The sequence below is a fragment of the Strongylocentrotus purpuratus genome, unplaced genomic scaffold (genome assembly GCF_000002235.5).
Source record: "Strongylocentrotus purpuratus isolate Spur 01 unplaced genomic scaffold, Spur_5.0 spur5_scaffold_2, whole genome shotgun sequence".
Classification (NCBI taxonomy): domain Eukaryota; kingdom Metazoa; phylum Echinodermata; class Echinoidea; order Camarodonta; family Strongylocentrotidae; genus Strongylocentrotus; species Strongylocentrotus purpuratus.
Window position 1 is genome coordinate 9343230 of NW_022145605.1, and position 11357 is coordinate 9354586.

General features: G+C 38.6%; 1 protein-coding gene across 1 annotated transcript; it reads right to left on the minus strand.

Moving 5' to 3' along the window:
* Positions 1-671: 671 nt before the first annotated feature.
* LOC581086 (neuronal acetylcholine receptor subunit alpha-3) lies at positions 672-11107 on the minus strand. The gene is made up of 7 exons (XM_030990994.1): positions 11048-11107; positions 7348-7647; positions 6347-6391; positions 5657-5766; positions 3550-4385; positions 2258-2664; positions 672-1773 (listed from the first exon to the last, which is right to left on the minus strand). Exons 1-7 carry the CDS (start codon positions 11105-11107, stop codon positions 1546-1548), a joined length of 1986 nt encoding a protein of 661 aa, XP_030846854.1. The 3' UTR covers positions 672-1545.
* Positions 11108-11357: the final 250 nt, after the last annotated feature.

An 11357-nucleotide genomic window follows, 5' to 3' on the forward strand; every position in this document is an offset into this window, starting at 1 on the left:
GAAAACGGCGTAACTGATGTTATATGAATTTAAAGTTCAAGTCAAGAATTTATATAACAGTAAGCCAGCAATATTTTGCCTGGATCGTACACGCAACTTTTCAACATAATAATCGTATATTCTCACACAAAATGAATGAAGTACTTCTATGGACCAGTTGCTATTTGACATGTTCCATTCACAAACAGAGTGTTATCATTTTCATCGACATCTCCATGTTCTGTTAATTAGAGATTGTACTTTCCCTACTGAAGAGGGGAGGCGCCGCTCGAATTCGAAAAATTGAGATATCGTCTGCACATGGTTCTCGAATCACGCGAGATGATCGGTTGAGTGTTGATACAAGTTTGCCCCTACGGGATCTTATATGCAAATCGGATTAATGCCAGGAGCTGCGAATATCAAGTAGCATATGGGGACACATCCACGCATATCGTATGCAAACTAAATGAAATCCATGCATGCATTGAACCACTATAATTCTGTTCTGCGAAAAATTCATGTTGTCTGTGGCGTATTCCACAAATAGATAAACGAGGGTGGGGCAGAAGCCTCCTTATATGGATAAGGAGATGCGGCAAGTATCTTGAAATCTGCGTGAAAGAGGCCCACTAAAGTTTTATCATTATATTTGGGAGGGAACGGGGAAGGGAAGGGAGGGGATAGGCCTACGCCTGTTTCATTCTATCAGAGATACGCTTCCAAGTTTTATAAATGAGAAAACCGCCAGACGACAACTTGTGCCTCCCAGTCTCAGGCTCGTGTCCAGCATTACATTAGTATTGTATTTGTCAAAAATAACATTTGTGATGATTACGTCACAGAGACGTTATCAATTGAATTGAATTGTTAAGCAGAAAGCGTGGGGCCTAAATTTAGATAAATTCTTCTCCAAATACCTTTATTGTACATTGCTAATCTAATCTGATTTTTACACTTGAAAAGTTTTGCAAAAATACTTACTACACCGAATTCCAATGAATAATAATTAGTCTCTTCGCACCTACCGCCATATTCAATTGAAATCTGGTTGAGCTTATAGTGCTATAATATAATTATAGAATACGTATGTTTTCTTTAGTTTTTATTATAACAATTCCTAGCCTTGTCGTGGATTGATCCATAATCCATTACAGAGAAGTTGAAAACATGATCTCCTTTCCAACACCACAAAAAACCCAGTTTGAAATACCTTCGGTTGTTTTGAGTGCGGTTCCAGCAACCAATTCCATTCATAATAATTACATGTATACTCTTTCGTATTAAAGGATTTAACACCAATTTTGAAAATGTATAAATATCATCCACACTGAATATAAAATTTAGGAAGGAAAAAGCACAATAAATTCATTCAGGTCAGTAGTCAGGGGCATCCATGTTCGTCATTCGGTCCTTCAACGTTCTACATACCGTTGTCCTATATCCAATATATCACTTTCCACGATAGCATTTATCTTTAAGTTTCACATAATTCTCTTCGGAGCCATTCGTATAAACAGACTACATCGGTGGAAACCCTTCGAGAAAAGCTGCCGAAGGAACACGTTAAAGTTCGGCACAGTCCGTCAGAAAATAAGTGCTACACGCTTCGTTCATTAGTGTAGGGTCTTCGTTAAAACTCGTCCCGTTTCGGAACAAAACATCCATGAAGAACTCTCTCGCAAGTGGAGCTTCGAGTACGATCGATAATGTCCCAATGAAGACAGCACACAGATAAATGATGAGAAATATTCTGTCTATCACCATAGCAACGAGCTTCCATTCTTCTCTCGCCTGTAAAAGACAGAGAAAGAGAGACAGGAAAATGAATAGAGAAAAGAAAATACCATAATTTTTATCGTTTTTTTTTATATTTAGGTTTATTCATATGGTCCTAATAACACGATGATTTTTTTTTTTAAACCCTTTGTTCATAAAGATTGGTCAAAAAGAAAAATTAATCAATTTATTTTCGATCTTCTTCAAATCAAGTCGATTTGACAACATTAAATTAAAACAAATATATAGACATGACGATAATAAGACTGTACGGCTTTAAAGCAGTAAGATGGCTCCATTAAAAAAGGAGGGTGGATAAACCTTACATGCGCTGTTTGACAAAGTCTAAAATATTGTAGATCCTGGAGCCGTCATTGGTCAGTTGATCAAAAAGACCTTTGCTTTCACAAAATGTAATTAGCAATCAAATCAATCATGTAGACGGACTACCTTCAGCATGCAGTGTAAATTTTACTTGATGAAAATACCATAATCTCACCTTAGTTGCATATTCGTTGTTAATACTGCGTGATGTGAGGTACATGATATCTTCCACCGTCTGTTGAGCCACCATGTACTGCAGCGGCGGTTCCTCCTGCAGAAGCGGTCGCGGCCGCTTCTTGCTTGTCGGGGTGTGACTGCTTGACCGGATGTTGTTCTCCATGTGACCGGCGTGCGGATGCCCAGACAACTCGTCCGGGATGATGTAGTGCGGAATCGCGTTGTTCTTCTCGTTGAACGGCGTGTAGAAACGTTCAGCCTTCATGCTCTTTTGCGCCAACATGCAGTTGAGGAGTGGTTCGACGGCAGGATTCTTGTTGCCGGCGTTCATCTTGGCGTTGTTTTCCTTCGGTTTGGAGTTCTTGTCCACGGCGTAGTTATGCGTTGCTTGATGTGACAGGTGGGCTATGGAAAAACAAAAGCCATAGGGGAAATTTGTAAGCGAGGACGTTTGAAGAATCTTCACCGTAATCTTTAAGTTCACGCTTCAATTGTAGAATCTTACAGATAAGAACGCTCGTTCGATGCCATGTATCATACGACCGATATTATTTGGTTCCCCTCCACCTGTAATATCATTGAACGAAGCTACTCAAGAACATAATACACATATATAACCTTATCCGTATCCGGACACCTTACCCCCTGGACATCCATCCCCGGATAACCACCCCCAGTCAACTACCCCCTAGGGCACCACCCTCTAGGACGACTACCCCCTACGGACAACTACCCCAGATAACTACCCCTTAGGACAACTACCTCCTAGGACAACTACCACCCAGACAACTACCCCCGGACAACTACCCCGAGACAACTACCCCCCGGACAACTACACTCTACAACAACCATCCCCTAGGACAATCACCGTCGGAAAACTATCCTAAACTATAGGGGGTAGTTGTCCGGAGGGTAGTTGTCAGGCAGTGCAGTACCGTTTCAAACACTGAACAAAATTAATGTGGATTTTTTTTATCAAAACACCAATTCAAGGAGTATCTATCAAAATTAAACAGTTACATATATTTATAAAGACAAATATGTAGTAAGAAATGAATTAATGGATGAATATGAATGAAGCTAGTTCAAAACAATGAAATTTGGTTACAGGAAGATATAATATCTCTCAAGCGAAAATCATGTATCAAAGCCTGTTTTGAAAACTCCAAACCAAATTATGCTCACAAACTTTAAAAAGGGAAATTGGCCTGTAACTACAATAAACTATAGATGTTTTATTTTTAATGTTTTATTGTAAGTGATCAATTTCCTGCCACTTGTCATATATACCTTGCATTAAATCATTATCCGCCTCGGAGGAATGTGACGAAGTCTCCGTCATCATGGCGTCTACGTGGTTACACGTAGCTATCGATTCACGTCCCGACATGTTGATGCTGTGCATGTCTCTTTTCCGCTTTTGGTTTGGCCGCTGCAATCCGACGAACCGCGGCAGCATGTCGATGAAGACGGTCCGGACCCACTGCGGCATTATGTGCGTGTACGGTGACCGGTGCCGTATGTTGAGAACGAAGACGGTGAGAACGATGGAGGAAGCTACGATGGTCATGGTGAATAGGAGGTATTTAACAATGAGAGGGAAGTTGTTGGCGTTGGAAGGAATACATTGTGTGACGAGCAGAAGGAACCACACCATGGAGAGAAGCACTGAGGTGCAGAGAGACATCTTGCCCGTGATGTCCGGCGGGAGGTAGAACACGAGCACCGTATTGAACGAGATTATTCCACAAGGAAGAAGCAGGTAGGCGAAGTAGAACAAAGGTTTCCTTCTCAAGACAAAAGTGTAGGTCACGTCAACATAGATGTCGTCGCAACACGGGTACTTGATAGCGTGCCGTTCTGCAGGCGATTTGACGATCGTCCATTCTCCGTTCTCCCAATAATCTTTCTTTTCCGCGCTATCGCTGACCGGGATCAAGTCTATCTTATGTTGGTCGTAGGACCAGGACCCAAACTTCATGACGCAACGCTGCTCATCGAAGGGAAAGTACTGGACGTCGATCTTGCATGAACTCTTGTACACAGCAGGAGGAAACCAATATACCGTCCCGTTGAAATAGATGTTGGCCCAAGCGTGAGATTTCATATCAAATGTCCCATTTGCGCTAGAAAAGAAGTTACAGGAATAAAGTGAATTATAAGAAATGCACGCACATACAATAGCTATCCGATGTCATGGAGTTTCCAGTCAATCAATATAACAGTACAACAATAGAACATGATACTAATGCCCTCCTAATGATGTACATGAGCATCATACAAGGCAAATAGACAGTGGATGTTTACGTGTGCCTAGATTTCACACTGATTGTTATAAGTGTAGCCCAATTGTTTCTTCCATATTTGAATGGAATAAGCTAGATAATTCATTGAGAACGGCTTGCTCTGTCAATTCATTTAAGAGATTGTTTAAACAAAGTTGTAATTTGTGAATGGCTCAGCCGTACATACACTACGTGCATGTTCTGTAATATTTACATGACTTATTCACATAATTGCGACTTAATTAATATTTTCCTATTGACATTACTGTTTACTAGGTTAATGATTATATTTATTTTGCAAACGAGTATTATTTTTGTAACTGTTCTGTATAAATGTTATAAACGATGTAAATATGTTCATTCAGGGCCCCATGGAAGACCACTACTTGTTGGTGAATGGGCTACCCTGTCAAAATATTAGAAATAAATAAATAAATAAATAAATACTGAGGAGTAAACTATAGGGCTATAGACTGTAGTGTTAATGCTTAGGCAATTACTCCTTTTCGTCAATCCAATCTTTCATTTTAGACCCTATCTGCGGCGCAAAACACTATTCTTAATTGATTGGAGCCCGTTACGTACAATTTGCAGCCAAGATATACTACATGACAATAGATTTGTCCTTTCTGACCTTGGTATTGACGAGTCTGATTTCGTGAAAATGTGAATAAGCAAAACATAGGCCCATGGCCCCTATTTTGACGTCTCATTGTTCTGACAACCATGTTCCAATAATATAGTATTCTCTGTTGCAATATATTAGCCACACATATTATTTCAGAGACTACAGCACAAGTTCCGCGTCTCCTTTACGCTCAAGTACCATAAGAAAAAATCCCCCCAGGTACATGCACGATTGCAAAGGGTGTCTGAACATTGGGGTGACGTAACGTATGGCCGTCACCAGTGATACCAATGTAAACCAATTCAGTTGAACCTGATTTAGAAATCACTTTTATAGGTAGACCACCTGCCTATTAAGACTGCTTTTCTAGTCCCCCCCCCCCCCAAGGGCAAAGTTTATATGCAGGTATAAAAAAAAATTGTTATTCTAATGGCATGAAAGACTGCGATGAAGTACTTATACATGCATCAGGACTGTTACTTACTTGTTGTATATCATGATATCTGGGATCCATATTTTGGGACTGGGGACCTTGATGTTGCTGATATTGCCAAAGTCTGCAGGATCCCATGTGAAGTGATAATCACGCCACATCTGTGAACAAAGAGGTTTAAAAGTGCAACATATTGATAAGTCATTCAACAGGCTTTACCCCCCCCCCCCCCCCGCAGCAATATCATTGCGTACTTTAATTTTGTGTACAAAATTATAGAAAACGTCTTTGTGTAATGCTGTTAACTTAAAGCTGTGATGAGAATGGAATTACAAAGGCAAAATTTGTTACATAAGTAAAGCACGTGTGTAGTAGTGGTAGTACGTTGTAAAGTGCTTGACTCACTAACTTGAAACGAGAAAAGATTGAATTGTGGCCCTTCGCAATATACGGCCTGAAGAAATCATCAAACATCTTAGTATTGATTATCTAATGTTTTTAATTTTTACAAAATCGGTAACAAATAGCATGATATCATTATGACTACTAATTCCATATTGTGGACATATACATTATCACACAAAAAGAACAATTAAAAGGTGTCTCGGTGGAAAGTGGAGCAGATCTGTCGACATTTTATAATAGACGATGAGTTTATTAATGTAACATGAAATTATATAACTCTAAGTGGCTCGAATGATTTTTAACAAAGTATGAAATTAAAGAAAAGAATTAACATACCTGTTTCATCCAGACCTTAGAGGTTAAAACTTGGTTTTTCTCATCCTGTAGAAGAGAGAAATTAAGACATTTTAATTAAGAAAATTATCAACATTTTTTCATTATTCTAAAATATTTAGATTAAGCCTAAATTTATGAGATTGTTATCACACAGCAGCCCGGTCACAACATAGAAAAATACGGACAACCAGATGTCCGTTATTGGGGGCACATCTCAACCGTGACCGGCTCTTTTTAAAAGTCTCTTTGTAACCAATCGTTCGCATAATAATCGTTATGACACAATTTAAGGGAAATTTGAAAGAAAAGCATAAAACGTACGGACATCGTAATAGTTTTGTTCATCACCTATTGAAAATTTCGACCATTAAAGGGAAAGTCCACCCTGATATTAACTTGGTTTTAATAGAAGCAGATACATGAGACGTACAGGTGACTGAAAGTTTGAGCAAATTTCGATTATGAATTTTTGAAGTTGCGATCAATCAAACATAAATTGGCAACTCAGTAAAGTAACTTGCAAGATTCCCTTCCATTTGCTCTGTACATTACTTTAACAAATTCAGAAATATCTTTTTTCCCCAAAGAAAATATTAAATTATACACTTATTGCAAATATCCACAACCCCTGTATAAAAAAAAATCTTTTCCGTGATCAATAACTTAGAAAATGAACTTTTGTGACATTTCTGTAGAGGACCTCGCAAGATACGTCACTATGTTTCACCCATGACAGCTTTAGAATTTCATAATTTTCCTATTTTTAATCGGATATTGCTCAAATTTTCACTAATTTGTTCATCTCGTTTTCTGCTTTCCTTGATACCAGCTTATTGTAAGAGTGGACTTAGCATTTGAAGTTATGTATTACGTATTCCAAACATATTTTATATGGTATATATAATGGGAAATTATAAATTCCCTTGTTTTAGGTGCCTTGTAGGTTTCTTTTCGCTGCTCCCTAGATCATAGTAAAAGAGGTGAACTGAAAAGGTACTCACCACATCTACTATTTGGGAGATGGCAAGCCCGAACCAAATGAGGAGAACATCAGAAGCATTTTTGTTTGGAAGAGCCCATGGGTTGTAATCAGGTGGGAAGAGCTTTTCTCGGAGCAGTTCTTCGGAGGACGATGCACCACAACCTGTAGGAGAGAGAGAGAGAGAGAGAAAAAAAAAGAGAATCAATTGATGAGGCCTTTGCTTCAGATGACTTTTATACCGTCTGCACAGAGTCAGAAGAAGGGCGTTAACGCTGTGTACAAATAAAGGACGTTGAACACTATTCCAACTATAGCCAAGCTAGATATAAGCTGCAACCGAATAATTACAATATACATTGGTCGAAGTCATCAAATGAAACTAGTAGCTGAACACAGCCGGAATGAACGAGCACTTCATAAAACATGTAAAAACAATGTTTTTGTTTTGTTTTGAGCGTTTTTTCTTCATATTGAACAGGTACATCATATCAATTGAGGAAATGTGCACATTCTCATCTTCCTAGGATTGACTGTTTATTGTTCACTTATCTTTGCCTTACGTTTTTACTAATGAACGAAGGACAATCGATTCTTATTCATTTCTGAATAAAATTGAATATTTTACTCCCACACAAACACACATACACACATACACGCATACACGTATATTGCAACTCGTCTATGCAAACCCTATGCACTTAGTCTTAAGGGAATGACAGCGTCATTATTTCTCCCTGGTTCAAAACCGAAATGCCTGACCTTCTCCTTTAAATTTCTTCCCCAACTGACAACACTGCACATCAATAGACTGAGCAGGTGGAGGGCACGCGAATATTAGATTGTCTTGGCGAAGAAAAAAAAAGGTAGTAACGTTTACTCTCAACGTTCTTGTGTTCTTTTATCTCCCTTTGCCCCTTACAAAGTACATGAATTATTTATCCAGTTCAAACGCAACACGTATCTACAATATTAAATCAGGTGTGGTTGTATAAACGTTTTCCATGATGTTTATCAATCAAGGGCGAATCAGTAGGGGCGGAGGAGAAAGGAAACGCCCTTCTATTTTTTTAGACCACCCAAATAATTAAGTAAATCCACCCAAATAACTTTTCCGAATAAGATATTTCATATGTTTTCTCCTCCGCCCCTTCATAATTTTCTGGCATCCGACAAGCATGCACGTATCTATGCCAGAGGTGTGTTCCCTTTCTTTCAAATATCCAGCATCCGCCATTGCTAACTAGATCTTCTATTTGCCCTCATTTTTCGTGCTTAACTGCCGATCCATCTCATTCAGAGAAGAGGACAGGTGGAAATGTATAGATGGCCCCAAAAGACTTCCCTGTATTACTTATTCCGCGTGTTCTCTTTCGTATTGGTCTCGCAACCTTGTAAGTCTCATTCGATTTATCTATGCAAATTCAAAATGGCGGAGGGCGCCGGGTCTAATAGTCGCTTATTCACCGCGGTTGGGTAATGCAGGAGAAAGCCAATTATTTCCATGTACTTCATTCGAGTCAAAAGCTCGAGAGATCTTATTTGTTGGCCATTTCATTATTTTGAAGGCTAAAATAATTTATATTTAATTGAATCCTGTATGAAAGTCCTTCACTATGAAGTAATATTTTTACACGTATTTAAAAACTAGAATGTTTATCTTATGTATACTACACGTTATTGGCCAGATCAAAATGGTCACAGTATCTATTATCTGCCATTCCTGCGTGCTTCTAAAAAGAAGTTGTTACGTGGCGCAATTGTACCTCAACATATAAACATGATTTAAAACAAATTAACAAGTATTGTCATCAATCATTGCTTGAATTATTCTCATAATATGTGTTATGCGTCAGTGTGGGGATTTTAATGTGATGTTGAGGGTGGGATGAGGCTGTTTTTCGGTGGTTATAATACGTGAAGCCGGACGCAGACCACTGCTATTTTTACCATGCACCTGTTGTTGAGAAATTATTAATCTCTCTTTGCTGATTCTCATTGTGCGCCAATATTTGAGTAAGTTTTAAGAAGAAAACACACGCACGCATGCACACACCCTCCCATACCAAATTCCCCTACCGCACTTCCAAGAGAAATCAATTTTTATATCAGCGACGTCCTATATTACTATTTATTTTACACCTTTGTTGAGTTAGTTCATCAGCCTTGTAATTTTTCGTCTTTAATTATGATTACTTAGAAAACAAATTAAATCCTTTTTGCTTCCAAGTTTACTTTCAAATTGCGCAGCTATAAACCTCCGCGTGTTTTAGATTTACTGCAGAATGATACAGCTCCTTTGATTATTATTTAGTTACGATTTTCTACTTTTGACAATTCTTGATGGATAATTTTAAATCGCGAGAAACACATTTCATGATCAAGAGTTTGATATTTAATTTTCCTTTCAAAATGCACTATATGCTCCCAATTGGACGGGTGAATTAAGTCTCACAGTACGTTGGTTTTAAAAGTTGTGTACAGTCTTCTCTAGCAAGTTTCTTTGCGATTGATGCACTTTTTAACATAATCATATACTTTACATTTTCCGCCTCTTTGATTCTCGAACTGCGATTTTGCTAGGCAATCATTTATATAACTATAAATAACTTCGTTTCTCTTCTGATGAGAGGAATCATGTGTTTTGTTTAATACTCATAAATGTCATAAAAGAAATTAAGTGAATTCGTCTTCTCTTTTCACCCAATCAAAGGACACAAAATCCAGAGGCCAACAACATCTTTAATGAGCTAGATCTTTATTTGGGGTTTTATCCGCACTTTAAATGAGGAAAAATATTAAAATCTTGTTTCAGTGTATCACAGTTGGATATAGTGAAAGCCTCCTCTTGAAGAGATTATGAAACCACGTCGCATGCAGTGGGGACCGATGTACATGTAGATGTATGGGGCACAATAACTACTCGTCAGTGAACATTGTGATGTTTTCTTAGTCCATCCACGACATGTTTTCCCCCACTGATGTGTATCGATTTATTGCTTTTCAAGACGGCCCCTCGTGTTTCGCGCCCAAATTAATTTTCATTCCAGAGCTGATACAACACCCGATGCCTCTAGATTGTGCTAATTTATTGGATGTTTGGTTATGTTAATGGATGAGCAAACTTGTAACTTATGTACCATACGCAGGCAACCCGTCCGTCGCTGTATGATATGGCATTTGGTTTAGAGTCATAAAAGAGCATTGTACTCTTGACGGAGATGGAAAGATTTCAGTCACAATTTACGAATATTGTAGGCCTATAAATCAGCTAAGTTTTTCTTGATTTATTGCTTCACTTCCATCGTATATTTTTTCTCAATACCTTCATATGACGACATTTTCCCTATTGCATCAATACTTATTACACTATGCTTTCGTCCTATCTCATCTTATCTTATCAAATTTCATTTGTATCATCAGATCAATACTTCTATCACATTATAATTCTTTCTCTTTCCTTATTTTGTGGTTTCGTTTTTATCGTCAACGCCCTCAGTGTTTACTGCTCCATCTGTTCTCTTTTCTCTTCCCCTTCGCCTTCCCATATATGAATCTTTTATAATCTTATATCTCTATTCCCCATTCCGTCGTCCCGTCCCCTTTCTCCTTGTGCTCCTTTTAACCCTATTTTTGTTCTCCCACCCTTTCGCTTTGCGTTTTTCATTACTCTCCTTTTCCATCTCTTCTGTATTTTCACTTCTATCTTCTATCCTCTATACCATTTCCATTTTCTTCTCTCTACTTTCCTCCTCTGTGGCCTCTTTCTTCATCTCATTCATCATTCACTCTCCTTCACTATTCATCTTTGCCCCATTTATTTCCCTGTCTTCATCTGATCCCCCCCCCCCCCGTCTCCTCTGTCGTATTCTCTTATCTCTCTTGTATGTGCCCTCCCTCTGTTTCCTCCCGCGTGCGCTCCTAATACCCCTCCTTCGCTCGCTCCCTCTCTCCCCATCGGTACAAGTCATCACCACAACTTGATGACAAGGAAGCTCACACTCATATTATGAGTGCCTCTTCTTTAATTGA